The 25,175-nt window shown below is 43.9% G+C and overlaps 1 protein-coding gene across 1 annotated transcript in view; it reads left to right on the plus strand.

Moving 5' to 3' along the window:
• LOC138750008 (CAP-Gly domain-containing linker protein 2-like) overlaps positions 1–14,536 on the plus strand; it is a 107,253-nt gene extending 92,717 nt beyond the window's left edge. The window contains exons 4-6 of the mRNA XM_069912159.1: positions 6,304–6,428; positions 7,416–7,629; positions 13,974–14,536. Coding sequence (XP_069768260.1) covers positions 6,304–6,428; positions 7,416–7,629; positions 13,974–14,228 — 594 coding nt within the window. The 3' untranslated portion in view covers positions 14,229–14,536. The remainder of the gene's footprint in view (positions 1–6,303; positions 6,429–7,415; positions 7,630–13,973) is intronic.
• The last annotated feature ends 10,639 nt before the right edge of the window (positions 14,537–25,175 follow it).

Raw genomic sequence — 25,175 nt, forward strand, 5'->3', positions numbered from 1 at the left:
GGAGATGAGGTCTATGGGTTTGGGGAGAAGAGAGTGGGCGATGGGAGTGGAATAGGGAGGTGTAGGGGATAGGGAGGTGTAGGGGATAGGGAAGGGTAGTTATACTAGTAAGGGGATGAGCAAGTGGCATCCAGCAGCGAGATAAGGACTACAGTTGAAGTCTAAGTCGGGAGCCATGTGGTTGAAGTCAGTGAGGGAAGCTCTGGCCTGAGGGTAGTTGGTGCTCGGGTGAGAGTCAGAGGCATCAGCATTGGGACCTCCTGCAGGTAGGCAGACTGCGTCAATGCCGGAGTCGGCAGTCAAACTGTCAGGAGCTCTGGTGGTGTGGTTGGAGTCTGGGAGTTTGAGGCCAAGGCATCAGGAGCTCCAGTAGGGCCAGGGTTGGGTCGGTGGCCATGGCTCTGGGAATTCCAGTGGTCAGGGCTGGAGTTGGCGATCGATGCTGAGGATCTGACTGGCAGGCAAACGGGGCACCAGCTGGTGTCAGCGGGGGAAGTGTTGGGAGCTCTGGAGGGCAGGCTGCCAGGGCCGAGATGGGGACCCACATTGAGGGTTGCAGAGGCTGGAGTCTCGAGGGAGGCGAGCTTGCGATCCTTGATGGACGCCAGATGGGTGTAGAGTTGACGGTTGAATGTGTGGATGTAGCAGAGGAGGGGTCTGCTGCAGGCCATGGCCAGTGAGGTCCGGAGAAGTGGCAGGGCGAGGGATAGTTCCACTGGTATCCCCTCCCTTTCTTCTCCACTTATCTCCCCCTGCCTTTGTGACTACACCCACCACCCCCCCCCCCCACCCTTTGCTTGGACACCTACTGACATTTTTCCACACCTTGATGAAGGGCTCAAGCCTGAAATGTCGGTGATGTATTTTTACCTTTGCTACGCAAAGAACACTCTTGAACCTGCTGAGTTTCTCCAGCATTGTGTGTTTTTACTTTTATCACGAAACACATTGGCCTAGAAATTGCCAGGTCTTTAACATGGTGGGCCGGCCTAATTCCCACCACACAGTGGTCATGTTAAAGACTCGGTACAGCCATTTCTAGGCCAAAGTGTTTCGTGATATTTGTGGATATCACTTAAAGACAAGCTTCATTTGGGAGGTTCACAGGATAAAGTTGTCTTGTGTGACAGTTTAATTGCAATATTAACAGTGTAATAATAACACTGCAACTAAGACTTTTGAGTTGGCTCTTAAAGGTGTACACTATACTACAAGGAAATTTGTGAAAGGAGTGTCATTAATGGATGTATGAATGCTCTAGGGAGGAGAGGCTGGTCAGGGACAAAGCCTGTTGGAGGAAGGTTCTTGTGAAGTAGGTCCCTGTGATTTTTATTTTCATTGGTACAGGCAGGTACTCCTGGCGGGGAGATCACTGCAGAAATTAAGGTGCAGACTGTTGAGGCCTGTTCCTTGGATCAGCCAGCAGCCCATAAATGCACTGTGTCTACTCTTGTGAGCTGATGGATACAAGATATCGTCTCCTTAAGTATGGAGTTGATGACCTCCCTAATGCTACACTGAGCAGCGAACTGACTGATGCCAGGCCTCAGCTGCAGCAGCCAGGAGTGGACCTGAAGCCAGCAAGCTGAAAAAGATCCCAGTCCTGACCTCAAGACTGATGCAAGGCTGTATTTGAGGTCATAGGTCTCGAGAGATTTTGGTTTAAAAGAAAATTCTGAAGAAACTGGTTTAGTAAATCAGTATTTCTGTGATTGGATAGGAAGTCAGAAGTATACTTTTTGATTGGATAGGAACTGTTAATTTCCGACCAGCATCATGGACACTTTAAACCACACATGTCAAACTCTGGCCCCCGGGCCAAATTTGGCCCGCGATATAATTATATTTGGCCCGCAAGATCATTTCAAAAATGTATTAGAGGTGGCCCGCTGGCTGCCGCGCCAGTATAGCGCATGCACAGTAATACAACAAATCCCAGAATGCATCGGCGTCAGCCTGCTAATCGCCCCCACGTCCTCTGTTTACGTTGCAGGGTCTCACCGTGGACTCTGATTTTTGGGCCTGTCCGGTGTCAGAGGAAGCCAAGGCCGCTTCCCAGCACCCGGAACCGGAGGCCTCGGGTCTGACCTCGCCAGGACCGTTGCCCACTTCCCCCCCTGCCGCAGGCCGACCCGCGACTCACGGTGACGGGGCCGCTGATCCGCCGAGATGCCGCCCTGCAGCGAGAGCCGATGCCCCCGCACTGTCGTCGTTCAACCCGATCGCCCGCAAACCCCGCCCTCCCGCACACAGGCCTGAGTAAGGATTATGAACTTTAATCTCAGGATAAAACGATCTTCCAATCGTTTCATGTCACAGTGATGAATATATTCCTGGTTAAAAATGGTCCTGCACCTGGATACAAGCTCATTAGGCATAAAACTTGAAAAGTGTGTAAATCAAAGGATATCTGTACCAATGGAAAAAGGGCATGGCAAATAACCCTGCTAGAGTTCATGCCCACAATCAGTCACCCATTGGATTGTTTCAGGAATCATGTTATTCTCCCACATTCTCAATAGCCCTCAGATTTTACTATTCGACAGCACACTAGCAACATTTGACAAATCCTCTATAGAGAAATATTATTTATTGAATATTTTATTTCTCATTTGTTAATGCTTCTGGAAAGAGTTTATCCAAAACTATTATTAAACATTTATTTTAATAAGAAAAAGTTTAACATTACATATGTTGAAAGAAGAGAAAACATGCAGATGTTGTTGAAAATTTTCAATAAATATTTAGTTCGGCCCTCGACTTGGTCCAAGTTTTTAATTTTGGCCCTCTGTGAATTTGAGTTTGACACCCCTGCTTTAAACTATTGTTCATATCATTTGGAGGAATTTACCTCAGATAGGGTAGGGGTGGGGTTTGAATAGTAATGTTAGGGAGACTGAAACTCATGTTGACAATATTGAAAGGTTGAATTTCCCAATAGCCATTTGGTTCCCAGAGTAGAGGGCAAAGGCTCTGACCTCTAGGTTATCCAGCTGTCCAACTTTGTTTTGTGGCCTGAATAAATTTCAGATCATTTTTAAAAAATCTTCTTGGGGTGTAGCATTTCTTTGCCTATTGGTTGAGGGTTTGAAGTCAGTTACTTTGGAGCAACATCCACTCTCAAAAATAATGATAGGTCCATAGCACGAATGACAGAACAATTTGGATAAAGAACAGATGCAGAGTTAATTCGGGAAACTGTCATTTTCTGATTTGTCCCATGAAATTGTTTTATTTACCAGAGTTATATTTAGTCATTACAAGCCAATAACCCTTTTGAATGGTATAAAACAAACTTTTTGGTCCCAAAATTAAGTTTGCATTGTTTAGATTTTCAGGAGGAATTTGCAACTTTTTCCTTGCATTTCCTTTTTTATCCATCCACTTTTTCCAACCTGAAAGAACAGGAGTGGCCAAACGTGCTTAATGTAAAGCCACGCACAATAAACTTCAGATGTTTGAGAGCCACAATCACGCGATCGCAATTAAAACTGATGTGAGCACCAGCTCGTACGATTCCTGTCTCAACCAATGTATTTCCGCAAGCTGCGCATTACACGCTGAAGAGCCGCTTGTGGGTTATGAGCACCCCGGTATAAACTGAATAAGGAGAGAAGTGATATCATCAATTCCCATCATGCACCTGTTTCCTCAGATAGTCCTCCATTTTGGATCTCATTGGTCGAGGAGATTGGTTATTCTGATCACTTAAGGCCCTCCATACTGTGTTGTCTTCAGAATGCCGTTTAAGCTCATACTTTCAGTACTTTGTTGAGCAAGCATGTTTGAAATCGGAGGGTGCAATTGAAAGTAGAAATAAAAGTGGAATTTGATGGGTGCCACACTGCCAGGAATCCTGATCCAGAATGAGATTCTGAGGACATGCCTCCACCAGAAGAAGTGTGGGTCGCTAAAGGACGGGTGGACCCTGGGTTGTCACCACAATCAGTGCAGTTACTCGTTCCATACATTTATTAAATGCGGTTTCACAATTTGCTTGAGTGCACTTAGAATTTACAAGTTCCCTGTTGCTACTCCAGTGCCAGAAATAGCTACCTGCTGCATTCTTTGTGGTAGAAATATGTAAAAGCATGTTGACGGTGTATATTTTGCAAAATCATTGAATTTGTGATGTGTGCTGTAATAATTTCTTGGTCTTAACCTCATGTCACTTTTATTCTCTGGTAATTCTCGACTACTGAGCAATTGATGTAGAAATGAAAATAAAAAGGCACGAGAAACTTTCCAAAGTTTTGGTTTTGACTCTTGGCAGTAGAATGGGAACAACATAGCACCAATGAGATGTGCTTGCTACTTTTGATCTATTTATGGTGTGTTGGTGATGGTTCAAGCCGCTTTCCCCCTCTGTTTGTTTTTGCTCTTGATAAATCATGCTGGTGGGAGCCGTCTTCTTCCCAAGTAGACGGTGCCATTCTGATGTTACTCCTGATGAAGGTCAGTGCCAGCACAAATGTCTGTACCATCTCCCATGACCCAGCTGCCTCTGTGATGTGGTGTAATTCTAGATCAGAAAATCAATGCTCATCTCCATTAGCACTGCAGTGCAGAGAACTGAAATTTGGAATCGTGAGAATTCCCATTTATAATGTTTATGTTCACGATGGGGGTTAAAGCACATTTTCCCATGTATTTTCCCAAGTCATTTCTGGATTACTGTTGCTTTATTGCTCTTTTTGAAGGACAGAGTTATTTAAGTTGCAAGCTTCTGCAGAGTTTCACAAGAGGGTGCCGACTGGCTCGCTGATGCATTCACAAATCGTACCTCTGCATTCTGCAATGTTTAACTGACCCATTGTAGGAAAGTGAATGTCAAAGGCTGTTCCAGCCAAGGTTCAGCCTAGTAATCTTGCTATTGTTTTAGCTATTTCTAGGAAATGTGTAGCTATTACTTGAAAATTGGATGTAGATTTAGGAATGCAAAAATGGCATACTGAATTGAGATCTTGTATTCCTCTTGAAAAAAATAACTATAGTTTATGTGATAACTATAATTTCTTTTTGAAAATATGGAACCCATATTTACAAAATGTTGGTTTGAAGATTTAAAACTCTCAATAAGAATTAGAACTCGTCCTGGTAGTGATTTTCGGCTTCACGGCAGTCGACTTAAACTTGTGTATGTATTTTTGATAATCTCTTTTTCTTCCTTTCTTTTAGGGGTTAGAGATAGTATAGGAGGGAGGAGGGATTAGGGTTATAAACACCACATATATTGTTTTTTTTAAATATATAATTCATCATTAATTGAGATGTAATTGTGGTTTAACTTTTTTTCAATAAAATATTCAAAAAATCCAGCTTCATTGCTCAAAGGCAGCATTTAAATTTGTTTTAGAGGATGGAGTTTGGCATGAGATCTGCTGCATATTATTGTCAGTGGTCCTGAACCCCATGGTCTTGTCTTCTTGTTGAGCTAGTTGGGAGTAACCCATATTGAGCAGCAGCAGAGGTGCTAGCTTAATGCAGAAGATCCTCAACCTTTTTCTTTCCACTCACATGCCACCTTAAGTAATTTCTTACTAACCACAGAGGTTAGTAACCACAACATCCTACGCTCTATGGTTAGTAATAAATTGCTTAAGGTGGTATGTGAGTGGAAAAGGTTGAGAACAACTGGTCTTTGGTGAGACTGCAGCGTGCAGTATTAATGAGGTAAACTTTGTCATAAAAGGTAAATGAACTGGATGGCATCCAAGAAGCAGTCAAGTGTTCAGAGATCTTTACTAGCTTTTACATTAGGTATGTTTTTGGTGTAGAGACACATCCTCTAACCCTTAAATTAGGATAAGGGGTATGAAGCTGCATTGCCAGCAGATTTAATCTGAAGTTTCTTTCTCACTCCTTTACTTCTCTCTCCTCCCTTTCCAAGAGGGTTATAAATGGAACTCGAAGTTGTTTTAAGTGATGGTGGTGGGGCATGGATGGAAAGAGCTGCCAAAGGAGGAGGCATTTGGACCAATATGTGTAAAGGAAAGGGTGAGAACAGGCAAATAGGACTAACTTAGATGGGCAACTTGATCGCTGTGGATGGTTGAACCAAAGGACCTAGTTCCGTGCTGTGTGACTATGCATTGCACCCAAGTTGAGGTGGGGTATTGGATTCTGGGACTCAACTCTGGATGTGCAATGCAGTCCAGCAGTTATCAAATTCAACAACTTTTGATGGGATAGTGTCTTGCTTCATGGATCATGATATCACAACGTGACGGCTCAGTTTCCGAATTGAACTGGTTAGATTTGGTCATCAAGAGGCGATATTGACTCTTTTCATCATTTTTGCAGGTGGGGGGCACCAAAACAGGAGTGGTGAAGTATGTGGGAGAGACGGACTTCGCAAAGGGCGAGTGGTGTGGAGTTGAGCTGGATGAACCTCTGGGAAAAAATGATGGCGCTGTTGCGGGCACAAGGTAAAGGGCACTTGCCGAGTCCACACTCAGTTGGCTTAGTTTCCTCGCTCACCGATCCATCCATCGCAATGTGTGTGTAGAGGTTTCATAATAAAATGATCAACCTTGGAATGCCCTTGCCAGGCAGTTACCTGTCATACACCATAGGGTGAGATGGCCCTTTGATTTATCCAGTACGCACTCATGAATTCTCAGACTCTCCATTCAGGAATTGCAGATTCACAGAAGTCTACCAACACTGAAGTTACATGTCAGCCTGGGCTGGGGGGAAGGGAAGTACTGCTCATTTCTATACCCTGTTCTATCATGTTCCAAATCGATACATTTAAAAAGTACCGCTGCATTCACCCTGGGGCCTTGTCCCCAGCTATTAAATTGGGCTAACTGTGGGTTTGATTGTGTAAAAGGCTCATTGTTCTATTTAGTTGGAAACACAAACATTGCTTCCACTGAGAGTGACCTGACTGACTTCCCACACTCTATTGATCCAATCAGAGCTGATAGAGTTCTCCCCAAGCCCCACTCTGCCTGTGGAATTTAGGCATGCAGCATGGTGACAGACCCTTTTGGTCCATGAGCCTGTCCCATCCAATTACACCCAATTGACCTACACCCCTGGTGCATTTTAGAAGGGTGGGAGAGCCCCTGAGTAAAACCCACACAGGCATGGGAAGAACGTACAAACTCCTTATAGACAGGGTAGATTCAAACCCCAGTCCTGATCGCTGGCACTATAACAATGTCACGCTAACCGTGAATCTGGCATTCAATGGGACAACTCAAAAGAGCTGAATTTTGAGATTTGTTCCATTTTGAACTATGTTTGTTCTCCGATTGTAATAACATCCCAAATGGAAACTTCATAAACCCCACCCACTGACCCATGCAACCATGTGTTTCATTGTGGAGATTTCATTACCTTTTCATTATTCAGGTGTGGATAATTCTGCCCTCTTGGATCTGATGTTTTCCTTCTGTGCCCCACAGGTACTTCCAATGCCCACCCAAGTTTGGACTATTTGCTCCCATTCACAAGGTAATGCGGATTGGATTCCCTTCCACTACTCCTGCCAAGACCAAGAAGAGTAAGAGGATGGCCATGGGAGTCTCATCCTTGACACAGAGCCCCAGCAGCTCCTCGATCAGTTCTGTCAGCTCTGTAGCATCTTCGGTTGGAGGCAGACCCAGTAGGACGGGACTGGTACGTATCTACTAGCATCTCTCATCTCCAGACGCAGAGCCATTTGGTCTGCAAGTGCCCATGATCTAGTGTCAACGTTGAAGCTCTCTAATATAAAATGACTCCTTTTGTTTCCAGCGTCCTTTTTATGCAAGTCTGTGTCTTCGTGCACCTTCACAACTTGGAGGTAAAGAGGTCTGCAGGTGTTGGAGTCTAGGGCAGTACACAAAAGGGCACAACCTAATTGCCTCATTGACCTGTCCACCCACAGCCTCATGTACAGATAGACCCCAACTTACAATAGGGTACTGTTGGGACTCGCATCATAAGTTGAAACAGTACTGCATTCTACCATTTTTTATTTAAATGTTATTTAGAAGCTAAAAACCTTTATAATAACACAATTTGATGCAACGCAAATTTGATGCAATACGACATGAATTTTTACGCAACGTGACTCTGATGTGTCATAAATTTTCCATGATGGCTGGTTTGCTGTAAATTACTGTATAATGCACTCGTAACTGCACAGCGTATTGCAAGTGCAGGGAAACATCGTAACTTGAAACCAAAAGTACCAGATTGTGATCATAACTTCAAAATATCACAAGTCAGAACATTGTAAGTCGGGGTCTGTCTGTACTGCCAGGCTGAGACTGCGTGTGTTTTGAAAGAACAACACATTGTATTCCATCTCTAACCAGACTGCCTCAATATTTACTTCTCCAGTAGCCCCCCCCACTGTTTTCTTGCTTTCCCTCATTGCCCCTAACTCCCAGCTCCCTACCCCCTTTGTTCCTTTCTTCTATCAGAGCATCTCTCTCAGCCCTCTGCCTTTTCCTCCTATCACCTCTCAGCTAGTTCCCCCTCCCAACGGGTATCAACCTATCACTTGCTATCTTGTGCTCCTCGTCCTTCCTCCTCCCAACAGGTATCCACCTATCACCTGCTAGCTTGTGCTCCTCCTCCTTCCCCCTCCCAATGGGTATCCACCTATCACCTGCTAGCTTGTGCTCCTCCTCCTTCCCCCTCCCAATGGGTATCCACCTATCACCTGCTAGCTTGTGCTCCTCCTCCTTCCTCCTCCCAACAGGTATCCACCTATCACCTGCTAGCTTGTGCTCCTCCTCCTTCCCCCTCCCAACGGGTATCCACCTATCACCTGCTAGCTTGTGCTCCTCCTCCTTCCCCCTCCCAACGGGTATCCACCCATCACTTGCTAGCTTGTGCTCCTCCTCCTTCCCCCTCCCAATGGGTATTCACCTATCACTTGCTAGCTTGTGCTCCTCCTCCTTCCCCCTCCCAACAGTATCCACCTATCACTTGCAAGCTTGTGCTCCTCCTCCTTCTCCCTCCCAACGGGTATCCACCTATCACTTGCTAGCTTGTGCTCCTCCTCCTTCTCCCTCCCACCTATCACTTGCTAGCTTGTGCTCCAACTCCTTCCCCCTCCCAACAGTATCCACCTATCACCTGCTAGCTTGTGTTCCTCCTCCTTCCCCCTCCCAACGGGTATCCACCTATCACTTGCTAGCTTGTGCTCTTCCTCCTTCCCCCTCCCAACGGGTATCCACCTATCACTTGCTAGCTTGTGTTCCTCCTCCTTCTCCCTCCCAACAGGTATCCACCTATCATTTGCTAGCTTGTGCTCCTCCTCCTTCCCCCTCCCAACAGTATCCACCTATCACCTGCTAGCTTGTGCTCCTCCTCCTTCTCCCTCCCAACGGATATCCACCTATCACTTGCTAGCTTGTTCTCCTCGTCCTTCCCCCTCCCAACAGTATCCACCTATCACCTGCTAGCTTGCTCCTCCTCCTTTCCCCTCCCAACGGTATTCACCTATCACCTGCTAGCTTGTGTTCCTCCTCCTTCCCCCTCCCAATGGGTATCCACCTATCACTTGCTAGCTTGTGCTCCTCCTCCTTCCCCCTCCCAACGGGTACCCACCTATCACTTGCTAGCTTGTGTTCCTCCTCCTTCTCCCTCCCAATGGGTATCCACCTATCATTTGCTAGCTTGTGCTCCTCCTCCTTCCCCCTCCCAACAGTATCCACCTATCACCTGCTAGCTTGTGCTCCTCCTCCTTCTCCCTCCCAATGGGTATCCACCTATCACTTGCTAGCTTGTGCTCCTCCTCCTTCCCCCTCCCAACAGTATCCACCTATCACCTGCTAGCTTGTGCTCCTCCTCCTTCTCCCTCCCAACGGGTATCCACCTATCACTTGCTAGCTTGTGCTCCTCCTCCTATTCCCTGCCAACGGGTATCCACCTATCACCTGCTATCTTGCTCCTCCTCCTTTCCCCTCCCCACGGTATTCACCTATCACCTGCTAGCTTGTGCTCCTCTTCCTTCCCCCTCCCAACGGTATCCACCTATCACCTGATAGTTTGTGCTCCTCCTCTTTCCCCCTCCCAACAGTATCCACCTATCACCTGCTAGCTTGTGCTCCTCCTCCTTCCCCCTCCCAACGGGTATCCACCTATCACCTGCTAGCTTGTGCTCCTCCTCCTTCCCCCTCCCAACGGGTATCCACCTATCACTTGCTAGCTTGTGCTCCTCCTCCTTCCCCCTCCCAACAGTATCCACCTATCACTTGCTAGCTTGTGCTCCTCCTCCTTCCCCCTCCCAACAGTATCCACCTATCACCTGCTAGCTTGTGTTCCTCCTCCTTCCCCCTCCCACCTATCACTTGCTAGCTTGTGCTCCAACTCCTTCCCCCTCCCAACAGTATCCACCTATCACCTGCTAGCTTGTGTTCCTCCTCCTTCCCCCTCCCACCTATCACTTGCTAGCTTGTGTTCCTCCTCCTTCCCCCTCCCAACGGGTATCCACCTATCACTTGCTAGCTTGTGCTCCTCCTCCTTCCCCCTCCCAACGGGTATCCACCTATCACTTGCTAGCTTGTGTTCCTCCTCCTTCTCCCTCCCAACGGGTATCCACCTATCATTTGCTAGCTTGTGCTCCTCCTCCTTCCCCCTCCCAACAGTATCCACCTATCACCTGCTAGCTTGTGCTCCTCCTCCTTCTCCCTCCCAACGGGTATCCACCTATCACTTGCTAGCTTGTGCTCCTCCTCCTTCCCCCTCCCAACAGTATCCACCTATCACCTGCTAGCTTGTGCTCCTCCTCCTTCTCCCTCCCAACGGGTATCCACCTATCACTTGCTAGCTTGTGCTCCTCCTCCTATTCCCTCCCAACGGGTATCCACCTATCACCTGCTATCTTGCTCCTCCTCCTTTCCCCTCCCAACGGTATTCACCTATCACCTCCTAGCTTGTGCTCCTCCTCCTTCTCCCTCCCAACAGTATCCACCTATCACCTGCTAGCTTGTGCTCCACCTCCTTCTCCCTCCCAACAGTATCCACCTATCACCTGCTAGCTTGTGCCCCTTCTCCTTCTCCCTCCCACCTATCACCTGCTAGTTTGTGCTCCTCTTCCTTCCCCTCCCAACGGTATCCACCTATCACCTGATAGTTTGTGCTCCTCCTCTTTCCCCCTCCCAACAGTATCCACCTATCACCTGCTAGCTTGTGCCCCTCCTCCTTCTCCCTCCCACCTATCACCTGCTATCTTGTGCTCTTCCTCCTTCCCCCTCCCAACAGTATCCACCTATCACCTACTAGCTTGTGCTCCACCTCCTTCTCCCTCCCATCGGGTATCCACCTATCACTTGCTAGCTTGTGCTCCTCCTCCTTCTCCCTCCCAACGGGTATCCACCTATCACTTGCTAGCTTGTGTTCCTCCTCCTTCTCCCTCCCAACGGGTATCCACCTATCATTTGCTAGCTTGTGCTCCTCTTCCTTCCCCCTCCCAACGGTATCCACCTATCACCTGATAGTTTGTGCTCCTCCTCTTTCCCCCTCCCAACAGTATCCACCTATCACCTGCTAGCTTGTGCCCCTCCTCCTTCTCCCTCCCACCTATCACCTGCTATCTTGTGCTCTTCCTCCTTCCCCCTCCCAACAGTATCCACCTATCACCTGCTAGCTTGTGCTCCTCCTCCTTCTCCCTCCCAACGGGTATCCACCTATCACTTGCTAGCTTGTGCTCCTCCTCCTTCCCCCTCCCAACAGTATCCACCTATCACTTGCTAGCTTGTGTTCCTCCTCCTTCCCCCTCCCAATGGGTATCCACCTATCACTTGCTAGCTTGTGCTCCTCCTCCTTCCCCCTCCCAACGGGTACCCACCTATCACTTGCTAGCTTGTGTTCCTCCTCCTTCTCCCTCCCAACGGGTATCCACCTATCACCTGCTATCTTGCTCCTCCTCCTTTCCCCTCCCCACGGTATTCACCTATCACCTCCTAGCTTGTGCTCCTCCTCCTTCTCCCTCCCAACAGTATCCACCTATCACCTGCTAGCTTGTGCTCCACCTCCTTCTCCCTCCCAACAGTATCCACCTATCACCTGCTAGCTTGTGCCCCTTCTCCTTCTCCCTCCCACCTATCACCTGCTAGTTTGTGCTCCTCTTCCTTCCCCCTCCCAACGGTATCCACCTATCACCTGATAGTTTGTGCTCCTCTTCCTTCCCCCTCCCAACGGTATCCACCTATCACCTGATAGTTTGTGCTCCTCCTCTTTCCCCCTCCCAACAGTATCCACCTATCACCTGCTAGCTTGTGCCCCTCCTCCTTCTCCCTCCCACCTATCACCTGCTATCTTGTGCTCTTCCTCCTTCCCCCTCCCAACAGTATCCACCTATCACCTACTAGCTTGTGCTCCTCCTCCTTCTCCTTCCAAATGGTATCCATCTATCACCTGCTAGCTTGTGCCCCTCCTCCTTCCCCCTCCCACCTATCACATGCTATCTTGCTCCTCCTCCTTCCCCCTCCCAACGGTATTCACCTATCACCTCCTAGCTTGTGCTCCTCCTCCTTCTCCTTCCAAATAGTATCCATCTATCACCTGCTAGCTTGTGCTCCGACATCACCCTCTCACCTTCTTATTGGAGCATCTGCCTAATTTTCGGCTCACCCTGAGGAACCCCTAGGCCTGAAATGTTGACTACCTATTGCTTTCCATGGACACTGTGTGGCTTTCTCCAACACTTTGGTGCACTGCACTTCACAACATAACAGGTCTACTGTAATCTTATCCTCATAATTCTCTGGGATGGGTTCACGCTATCAAAATTCCACTCACTGAGAAAGATCCCAAAGTTCTCTCAATCCCCTACCCACATTCTCCCGTGTTCTCTTCTCTCGTCCGGTACCCTAATACCTCTTGTCCTTTCCAGCCTCTCCCTTGCCTGTCACGCTTGCCAGCTCCCCTTCCCTTGGCCTTCGTAAAGAACCTCATCCAGAACATGACTTTTTTTTGGTTCAAGATCCCAGCACTTGTGTTTCATAAAATTACAGGACACAGTAAGGCCCTTCGGTGTTAAAATACTTAACTGTGACATCTCCATTAAACTTTCCTTCAGTCACCTAAATCCAATATCCTTAGGTATTTGCTATTATCGAGGTGGTTTGAGTTGTTGTCCTTTTTTGTTTTGCTGTAATTGCGTGCGGGCACAATAACCCTTGATGACTTCAGGGACCAGGGTTCAAGCCTGATCTCTGGTGCTGACTCTGTGGACTTTTCACATTCTCCATGTGCTCCTGTACCCCACGGGAGTGTGGCATGGTGGTGCGTTCATTGGCATTGATCCTTGTATGTTAGGTGAGAGATAGAGTCGGGGAGAGGTGACAAGAATGTGCAATGAAAAAAAATTGGATGACTACAGGATTAGAATAAATGGGTGGTTGATGTTGGTGCAGACTCGATGGGCTGAAGGGCCTTTCCTTCCTGTATCCCTCTTTGAATTTATGACTTGACTAAGCCACAGGGAGAATTACTGGGAGCCAGCATGACTTGATGGGCCAAATGGTCTCCTGTGCAGTAAGGAAGCAGGAAAATACGCAGTTAGCCATACTGGAAACAGCAGCTAATCGAGGGGTTTTTTTTGGCAGTGTTGTCCGGAACATTAGAAGATCTCCTGGCCCTTCAGGCAGATGTGGGCAGTCTTCCCAACACTGTGAATAGACAGATTGATCCCATTTCATCAGTAGTTTAAACAATAAACTTTGCTCCAGGACAGCACTCTCGCTGTCATGCAATCATAATGGCCATTGATTTGTGACAACACAGTCATCTCAGCCAAGTTCACTCTTTGTTCCTCAGGTCCAGAATTTGTGGTGATAATAATGGTGAAAATGTTGTCCTTTGGCATCTTGTGTTCATGAATCGACACTGAATCAGAGTTGATTCACCATGCAAGGCTGGTTGTGGACTTGGTTAATAACTAGGGCTAGGAATGGACAACATGTTGTCGAATATCCTCTTCCCTCCCGCTACTCTCACCACCCATCTCTCTTTGTCTTCAGCTGACTGAGACGTCCTCTCGTTACGCCCGCAAGATCTCTGGGACGACAGCCTTGCAGGAAGCTCTCAAGGAGAAACAGCAGCACATCGAGCAGCTGCTGGCAGAACGGGACCTGGAGCGAGCTGAGGTTGCCAAGGCAACCAGCCACATTTGTGAAGTGGAGAAGGAGCTGGCAATCCTGAAGGCTACTCATGCACAGGTACAAAACTGGTTTCCAAGCCCTCGATTAAATTGTGGTGTGGGTTTAGAGAAATGACAGTCAGTGGCAGAAAGCAAAGGTGGAATAAGTCGCCACTTTCAGGTGCTCGGATGTAGATAATGTGCCGGCAGGCGCGGCTGGGGGAGTGCAGCTGGGATGTTCAGGGGCCGCTGAGAAGACTCCCTTCTGTCACCTGCTGGCTGAAGGAGAGCCGCGTCCAAGCGAACACCGGATCTTGTGGTCTGTGGCCGTAGTCCCACTGCTGCTTTCAGGAGAAATGGGGGATTCTCCAAGCCAGAGAATATACTTACAGGAAGAGGGTTAGGTAAGTGCTCCTCTTGGCCGGGTTCTCCACTTTCAGGTGGCCACCCAACAGCCGCATTGGGGTAGAATAGGCGGCTTTACAGTCAGGGTATTTTGGCCACCTGAAAGCGGCATAGTTTTTCGTTGAATTACAATTAATTTTGGAGCAATTTTTTATTTCAGGTAACATTTCCTTTTTTTAATAAAATTATATTGAAATTAAATATTCTGGGTCTGACCATTTGATTGAGTTGTCCCTCAGAAATTCTGTTCCATGGTTTTTTAATGGAGTTGAACTTTTTATGTTAAATTGGTTCTCAACGTGCAATTAATGAGGAAAATTTAGCTAAATAAGCCCTCAACGTGTAGGGAACCATCCTTTCGTGAATTAAACATTGAGGTTCTTCAAAGTTATGTTTAGAAGTACTTTTTTTTTCTGTGTCGCCAAACGTGAAGAGAATTAGTTTCGACCTTGAGATTTACTTCCAATTTATATGTAGAATCTCAAGTGAAACTGCTCATGTGGAATGCGCATTTATACGTAGATCTCCAGTGAAACTGCTCATGTGGAATCTGCATTTATATGTAGATCTCCAGTGAAACTGCTCGTGGAATCCACATTTAAATAGACCTCCAGTGAAACTGCTCATGTGGAATCCACATTTATATGTAGATCTCCAGTGAAAATGCTCATGTGGAATGCACATTTATATGTAGATCTTCAGCGAAACTGCTGATGTGGAATCCACATTTATATGTAGATCTCCAGTGAAACTGCTCATGTGGAATCCGCATTTATATGTAGATCTCCAGTGAAACTGCTCATGTGGAATCCGCATTTATATGTAGATCTGTGAAACTGCTCATGTGGAATCCGCATTTACATATACATCTCAGGTGACACTGCTCATGAGGAATCCACATTTAAATAGATCTCCAGTGCAACTGCTCATGTGGAATCCGCATTTATATGTAGATCTCCAGTGAAACTGCTCATGTGGAATTCACATTTATATATAGATGTCCAGTGAAACTGCTCATGTGGAATACACATTTATATGTACATTTGCAGTGAATCTGCTCATGTGGAATTCGCATTTATATGTAGATCTGCAGTGAAACTGCTCATGTGGAATCGGCATTTATATGTAGATCTCCAGTGAAACTGCTCATGTGGAATTTGCATTTATATGAAGAATTTCCAGCGATACTGCTCATGGGGAATCCACATTTATATGTGGATCGCCAGTGAAATTGCTCATGTGGAATCCGCATTTATATGTAGATCTCCAGTGAAACTGCTCATGTGGAATCCACATTTATATGCAATCTCCAGTGAAACTGCTCATGTGGAATCCTCATTTATATGTAGATCTCCAGTGGAACTGCTCATGTGGAATCCGCATTTATATGAAGATCTCCAGTGAAACTGTTCACGTGGAATCCACATTTATATATAGATGTCCAGTTAAAATGTTCATGTGGAATACACATTTATATGTACGTCTCCAGTGTAACTGCTCACGTGGAATTCGCATTTACATGTAGATCTCCAGTGAAAGTGCTCATGTGGAATCCACATTTATATATAGATCTCCAGTGAAACTGCTAATGTGGAATCCGCATTTTTATGTTGATCTCCAGTAAAACTGCTCATGTGGAATCTGCATTTATATGTACTTCTCCAGTGAAATTGTTCATGTGGAATACGCATTTATCTATAGATCTCCAGTGAAACTGCTCATGTGGAATCTGCATTTATCTCTAGATCTCCAGTGAAACTGCTCACGTGGAATCCGCATTTACATATAGATCTCTAGTGAATCTGCTCACGTGGACTCCACATTTATATATAGATATCCTGTGAAACTGTTCATGTGGAATCCACATATTTATGTAGATCTCCAGTGAATCTGCTATGTGGAATCCGCATTTATATGTAGATCTCCAGTGAAACTGCTCATGTGGAATCCGCATTTACATGTAGATCTCTAGTGAAACTGCTCACGTGGACTCCACATTTATATATAGATGTCCAGTGAAACTGCTCATGTGGAATCCACATTTATATGTAGATCTCCAGTGAATCTGCTATGTGTAATCTGCATTTATATGTAGATCTCCAGTGAAATTGCTCATGTGGAATGTGCAGTTATATACAGATCTCCACTGAAACTGCTGATGTGGAATCCACATTTATATGTAGATCTCCAGTGAAACTGATCATGTGTGATACACATTTATATCTACATCTCCAATAAAACTGCTCATGTGGATCCACATTAATATATATTTCTCCAGTGAAACTTCTCATGTGGAATCCGCATTTTTATGTAGATCTCCTGTGAAACTGCTCATGTGGAATCCACATTTATATGCAATCTCCAGTGAAACTGCTCATGTGGAATCCTCATTTATATGTAGATCTCCAGTGGAACTGCTCATGTGGAATCCGCATTTATATGAAGATCTCCAGTGAAACTGCTCACGTGGAATCCGCATTTTCTTGTCGATCTCCAGTGAAACTGTTCACGTGGAATCTATATTTACATATAGATGTCCAGTTAAACTGTTCATGTGGAATACACAATTATATGTACGTCTCCAGTGTAACTGCTCACGTGGAATTCGCATTTACATGTAGATCTCCAGTGAAACAGCTCAAGTGGAATCCGCATTTATATGTAGATCGCCCATTAAACTACTCATTTGAAATCCACATTTATATACAGATCTCCACTGAAACTGCTCATGTGGTATCCACATTTACCTGTAGATCTTCAGTGAAACTGCTCATGTGGAATCCGCATTCATATGTACTTCTCCAGTGAAACTGCTCATGTGGAATCCACATTTATATATAGATCTCCAGTGAAACTGCTAATGTGAAATCCGCATTTTTATGTAGATCTCCAGTGAAACTGCTCATGTGGAATCTGCATTTATATGTACTTCTCCAGTGAAATTGTTCATGTGGAATCCGCATTTATCTATAGATCTCCAGTGAAACTGCTCATGTGGAATCTGCATTTATCTCTAGATCTCCAGTGAAACTGCTCACGTGGAATCCGCATTTACATGTAGATCTCCAGTGAATCTGCTCACGTGGACTCCACATTTATATATAGATATCCAGTGAAACTTTTCATGTGGAATCCCCATATTTATGTAGATCTCCAGTGAATCTGCTATGTGGAATCTGCATTTATATGTAGATCTCAAGTGAAGCTGCTCATGTGGAATCCGCATTTACATGTAGATCTCTAGTGAAACTGCTCACGTGGACTCCACATTTATATGTAGATCTCCAGTGAATCTGCTATGTGTAATCTGCATTTATATGTAGATCTCCAGTGAAATTGCTCATGTGGAATCTGCAGTTATATACAGATCTCCACTGAAACTGCTGATGTGGAATACACATTTATATGTAGATCTCCAGTGAAACTGATCATGTGTGATACACATTTATATCTACATCTCCAATAAAACTGCTCATGTGGATCCACATTAATATATATTTCTCCAGTAAAACTGCTCATGTGGAATCCGCATTTTTATGTAGATCTTCTGTGAAACTGCTCATGTGGAATCCACATTTATTTGTGGAATGTCCAGTGAAAATGCTCATTGCGAATCCACATTTATATGTAGATCTCCCGTGATTCTGCTCATGTGTAATCCGCATTTATATGTAGATCTCCAGTGAAACTACTGATGTGGAATCCACATTTATTTAGGCCTCCAGTTAAACTGATCATGTGGAATACACATTTATATGTACATCTCCAGTGAAACTGCTCACATGGAATCTGCATTTACATGTAGATCTCCAGTGAAACTGCTCAAGTGGAATCCGCATTTATATGTAGATCTCCCGTGAAACTACTCATTTGAAATCCACATTTATATACAGAACTCCACTGAAACTGCTCATGTGGTATCCACATTTATATGTAGATCTCCAGTGAATGTGCTCATGTGGAATCCACATTTATATGTAGATCTCTAGTGAAACTGCTCACGTGGACTCCACATTTATATGTAGATTTCCAGTGAAATTGCTCATGTGGAATCCAAATTTATATGTAGAATTCCTGTGAAACTGCTCATGTGGACTCCACATTTATATGTAGAGCTGCAGTGAAACTGCTCATGAGGAATCCGCACTTATATGTACATCTCGAGTGACACTGCTCATGAGGAATCCACATTAATATAGATCTCCAGTGAAACTCCTCACGTCGAATCCACATTTATATAGATCTACAGTGAAACTGATCATGTGGAATCCGCAAGAATCTGCTCACGTGGACTCCACATTTATATATAGATATCCAGTGAAACTGTTCATGTGGAATCCCCATATTTATGTAGATCTCCAGTGAATCTGCAATGTGGAATCCGCAATAATATGTATATCTCAAGTGAAACTGCTCATGTGGAATCCGCATTTACATGTAGATCTCTAGTTAAACTGCTCACGTGGAGTCCACATTTATATATAGATGTCCAGTGAAACTGCTCATGTGGAATCCACAGTTATATGTAGATCTCCAGTGAATCTGCTATATGTAATCTGCATTTATATGTAGATCTCCAGTGAAATTGCTCATGTGGAATCTGCAGTTAAATACAGATCTCCACTGAAACTGCTGATGTGGAATCCACATTTATATGTAGATCTCCAGTGAAACTGCTCATGTTGAATCCGCATTCATATCTACATCTCCAGTGAAAGTGCTCATGTGGAATCCACATTTATATGTAGATCTCCAGTCAAACTGCTCATGTGGAATCCGCATTTATATGAAGATCTCCAGTGAAATTGCTCATGTGGAATCCGCATTTATATGTAGATCACCCGTCAAACTACTAATTGGGAATCCACATTTATGTACAGATCTCCAGTGAAACTGCTCATGTGGAATCTGCATTTATATGTACTTCTCCAGTGAAATTGTTCATGTGGAATCCGCATTTATCTATAGATCTCCAGTGAAACTGCTCATGTGGAATCTGCATTTATCTCTAGATCTCCAGTGAAACTGCTCACGTGGAATCCGCATTTACATGTAGATCTCCAGTGAATCTGCTCACGTGGACTCCACATTTATATATAGATATCCAGTGAAACTTTTCATGTGGAATCCCCATATTTATGTAGATCTCCAGTGAATCTGCTATGTGGAATCTGCATTTATATGTAGATCTCAAGTGAAGCTGCTCATGTGGAATCCGCATTTACATGTAGATCTCTAGTGAAACTGCTCACGTGGACTCCACATTTATATGTAGATCTCCAGTGAATCTGCTATGTGTAATCTGCATTTATATGTAGATCTCCAGTGAAATTGCTCATGTGGAATCTGCAGTTATATACAGATCTCCACTGAAACTGCTGATGTGGAATCCACATTTATATGTAGATCTCCAGTGAAACTGATCATGTGTGATACACATTTATATCTACATCTCCAATAAAACTGCTCATGTGGATCCACATTAATATATATTTCTCCAGTGAAACTTCTCATGTGGAATCCGCATTTTTATGTAGATCTCCTGTGAAACTGCTCATGTGGAATCCACATTTATAGGCAATCTCCAGTGAAACTGCTCATGTGGAATCCGCATTTATATGAAGATCTCCAGTGAAACTGCTCACGTGGAATCCGCATTTTCTTGTCGATCTCCAGTGAAACTGTTCACGTGGAATCCACATTTATATATAGATGTCCAGTTAAACTGTTCATGTGGAATGCACAATTATATGTACTTCTCCAGTGTAACTGCTCTGTGGAATTCGCATTTACATGTAGATCTCCAGTGAAACAGCTCAAGTGGAATCTGCATTTATATGTAGATCTCCCGTGAAACTACTCATTTGAAATCCACATTTATATACAGATCTCCACTGAAACTGCTCATGTGGTATCCACATTTACCTGTAGATCTTCAGTGAAACTGCTCATGTGGAATCCGCATTCATATGTACTTCTCCAGTGAAAGTGCTCATGTGGAATCCACATTTATATATAGATCTCCAGTGAAACTGCTAATGTCGAATCCGCATTTTTATGTAGATCTCCAGTGAAACTGCTCATGTGGAATCTGCATTTATATGTACTTCTCCAGTAAAATTGTTCATGTGGAATCCGCATTTATCTATAGATCTCCAGTGAAACTGCTCATGTGGAATCTCCATTTATCTATAGATCTCCAGTGAAACTGCTCACGTGGAATCCGCATTTACATGTAGATCTCCAGTGAATCTGCTCACGTGGACTCCACAGTTATATATAGATATCCAGTGAAACTTTTCATGTGGAATCCCCATATTTATGTAGATCTCCAGTGAATCTACTATGTGGAATCCGCATTTATATGTAGATCTCAAGTGAAACTGCTCATTTGGAATCTGCATTTACATGTAGATCTCTAGTGAAACTGCTCACGTGGACTCCACATTTATATGTAGATCTCCAGTGACACTGCTCTTGAGGAATCCACATTTATATGTTGATCTCCAGTGAATCTGCTATGTGTAATCTGCATTTATATGTAGATCTCCAGTGAAATTGCTCATGTGGATTCTGCAGTTATATACAGATCTCCACTGAAACTGCTGATGTGGAATCCACATTTATATGTAGATCTCCAGTGAAACTGATCATGTGTGATACACATTTATATCTACATCTCCAATAAAACTGCGCATGTGGATCCACATTAATATATATTTCTCCAGTGAAACTGCTCATGTGGAATCCGCATTTTTATGTAGATCTCCTGTGAAACTGCTCATGTGGAATCCACATTTATTTGTGGAATGTCCAGTGAAAATGCTCATGGCGAATCCACATTTATATGTAGATCTCCCGTGATTCTGCTCATGTGTAATCCGCATTTATATGTAGATCTCCAGTAAAACTGCTCATGTGGAATCCAAATTTACATTTAGATCTCCAGTGAAACTACTCATGTGGAATCCACATTTATTTAGGCCTCCAGTTAAACTGATCATGTGGAATACACATTTATATGTACATCTCCAGTGAAACTGCTCACATGGAATCTGCATTTACATGTAGATCTCCAGTGAAACTGCTCAAGTGGAATCCGCATTTATATGTAGATCTCCCGTGAAACTAGTCATTTGAAATCCACATTTATATACAGAACTCCACTGAAACTGCTCATGTGGTATCCACATTTATATGTAGATCTCCAGTGAATCTGCTCATGTGGAATCCACATTTATATGTAGATCTCTAGTGAAACTGCTCACGTGGACTCCACATTTATATGTAGATTTCCAGTGAAATTGCTCATGTGGAATCCAAATTTATATGTAGAATTCCTGTGAAACTGCTCATGTGGACTCCACATTTATATGTAGAGCTGTAGTGAAACTGCTCATGAGGAATCCGCACTTATATGTACATCTCGAGTGACACTGCTCATGAGGAATCCACATTAATATAAATCTCCAGTGAAACTCCTCACGTGGAATCCACATTTATATAGATCTCCAGTGAAACTGATCATGTGGAATCCGCATGAATCTGCTCACGTGGACTCCACATTTATATATAGATCTCCAGTGAAACTGTTCATGTGGAATCCCCATATTTATGTAGATATCCAGTGAATCTGCTATGTGGAATCCGCATTTATATGTATATCTCAAGTGAAACTGCTCATGTGGAATCCGCATTTACATGTAGATCTCTAGTGAAACTGCTCACGTGGAGTCCACATTTATATATAGATGTCCAGTGAAACTGCTCATGTTGAATCCGCATTCATATCTACTTCTCCAGTGAAAGTGCTCATGTGGAATCCACATTTATATGTAGATCTCCAGTCAAACTGCTCATGTGGAATCCGCATTTATATGTAGATCACCCGTGAAACTACTAATTTGGAATCCACATTTATGTACAGATCTCCAGTGAAACTGCTCATGTGGAATCCGCATTTTTATGTAGATCTCCTGTGAAACTGCTCATGTGGAATCCGCATTTATCTGCAGATCTCCAGTGAAACTGCTTTTGTGTAATCAACATTTATTTGTAGATCTCCAGTGAAACTGCTCATGTGGAATCCACATTTATATGCAATCTCCAGTGAAACTGCTCATGTGGAATCTGCAGTTATATACAGATCTCCACTGAAACTGCGCATGTGGAATCCTCATTTATATGTAGATCTCCAGTGAAACTGCTCATGCGGAATCCGCATTTATATATAGATCTCCAGTGAAACTGCTCATGTGGAATCCGCATTTACATGTAGATCTCCGGTGAATCTGCTCACGTGGACTCCACATTTATATATAGATATCCAGTGAAACTTTTCATGTGGAATCCCCATATTTATGTAGATCTCCAGTGAATCTGCTATGTGGAATCTGCATTTATATGTAGATCTCAAGTGAAACTGCTCATGTGGAATGCGCATTTACATGTAGATCTCTAGTGAAACTGCTCACGTGGACTCCACATTTATATGTAGATCTCCAGTGAATCTGCTCATGTGGAATCCACATTTATATGTAGATCTCTAGTGAAACTGCTCACGTGGACTCCACATTTATATGTAGATTTCCAGTGAAATTGCTCATGTGGAATCCAAATTTATATGTAGAATTCCTGTGAAACTGCTCATGTGGACTCCACATTTATATGTAGAGCTGCAGTGAAACCGCTCATGAGGAATCCGCACTTATATGTACATCTCGAGTGACACTGCTCATGAGGAATCCACATTAATATAAATCTCCAGTGAAACTCCTCACGTGGAATCCACATTTATATAGATCTCCAGTGAAACTGATCATGTGGAATCCGCATGAATCTGCTCACGTGGACTCCACATTTATATATAGATCTCCAGTGAAACTGTTCATGTGGAATCCCCATATTTATGTAGATCTCCAGTGAATCTGCTATGTGGAATCCGCATTTATATGTATATCTCAAGTGAAACTGCTCATGTGGAATCCGCATTTACATGTAGATCTCTAGTGAAACTGCTCACGTGGAGTCCACATTTATATATAGATGTCCAGTGAAACTGCTCATGTTGAATCCGCATTCATATCTACTTCTCCAGTGAAAGTGCTCATGTGGAATCCACATTTATATGTAGATCTCCAGTCAAACTGCTCATGTGGAATCCGCATTTATATGTAGATCACCCGTGAAACTACTAATTTGGAATCCACATTTATGTACAGATCTCCAGTGAAACTGCTCATGTGGAATCCGCATTTTTATGTAGATCTCCTGTGAAACTGCTCATGTGGAATCCGCATTTATCTGCAGATCTCCAGTGAAACTGCTTTTGTGTAATCAACATTTATTTGTAGATCTCCAGTGAAACTGCTCATGTGGAATCCACATTTATATGCAATCTCCAGTGAAACTGCTCATGTGGAATCTGCAGTTATATACAGATCTCCACTGAAACTGCGCATGTGGAATCCTCATTTATATGTAGATCTCCAGTGAAACTGCTCATGCGGAATCCGCATTTATATATAGATCTCCAGTGAAACTGCTCATGTGGAATCTGCATTTATATGAAGAATCTCCAGTGATACTGCTCATGGGGAATCCACATTTATATGTAGATCTCCAGTGAAACTGCTCATGTGGAATCCGCATTTACATGTAGATCTCTAGTGAAACTGCTCATGTGGAATCAGCATTTATATGTATATCTCAAGTGAAACTGCTAATGTGGAATCCACAATTATATGTAGAAAGTCCAGTGAAACTGCTCATGTGGAATCCACATTTATATGTAGATCTCCAGTGAAACTGCTCATGTGGAATCCGCATTTACATGTAGATCTCTAGTGAAACTGCTCACGTGGACTCCACATTTATATATAGATGTCCAGTGAAACTGCTCATGTGGAATCCACATTTATATGTAGATCTCCAGTGAATCTGCTATGTGTAATCTGCATTTATATGTAGATCTCCAGTGAAATTGCTCATGTGGAATGTGCAGTTATATACAGATCTCCACTGAAACTGCTGATGTGGAATCCACATTTATATGTAGATCTCCAGTGAAACTGATCATGTGTGATACACATTTATATCTACATCTCCAATAAAACTGCTCATGTGGATCCACATTAATATATATTTCTCCAGTGAAACTGCTCATGTGGAATCCGCATTTTTATGTAGATCTCCTGTGAAACTGCTCATGTGGAATCCACATTTATATGCAATCTCCAGTGAAACTGCTCATGTGGAATCCTCATTTATATGTAGATCTCCAGTGGAACTGCTCATGTGGAATCTGCATTTATATGAAGATCTCCAGTGAAACTTCTCACGTGGAATCCGCATTTTCTTGTCGATCTCCAGTGAAACTGTTCACGTGGAATCTTTATTTACATATAGATGTCCAGTTAAACTGTTCATGTGGAATACACAATTATATGTACGTCTCCAGTATAACTGCTCACGTGGAATTCGCATTTACATGTAGATCTCCAGTGAAACAGCTCAAGTTAAATCCGCATTTATATGTAGATCTCCCGTTAAACTACTCATTTGAAATCCACATTTATATACAGATCTCCACTGAAACTGCTCATGTGGTATCCACATTTACCTGTAGATCTTCAGTGAAACTGCTCATGTGGAATCCGCATTCATATGTACTTCTCCA

Source organism: Narcine bancroftii, chromosome 14, assembly GCF_036971445.1.
Source record: "Narcine bancroftii isolate sNarBan1 chromosome 14, sNarBan1.hap1, whole genome shotgun sequence".
NCBI classification, from domain to species: Eukaryota; Metazoa; Chordata; class Chondrichthyes; order Torpediniformes; family Narcinidae; genus Narcine; species Narcine bancroftii.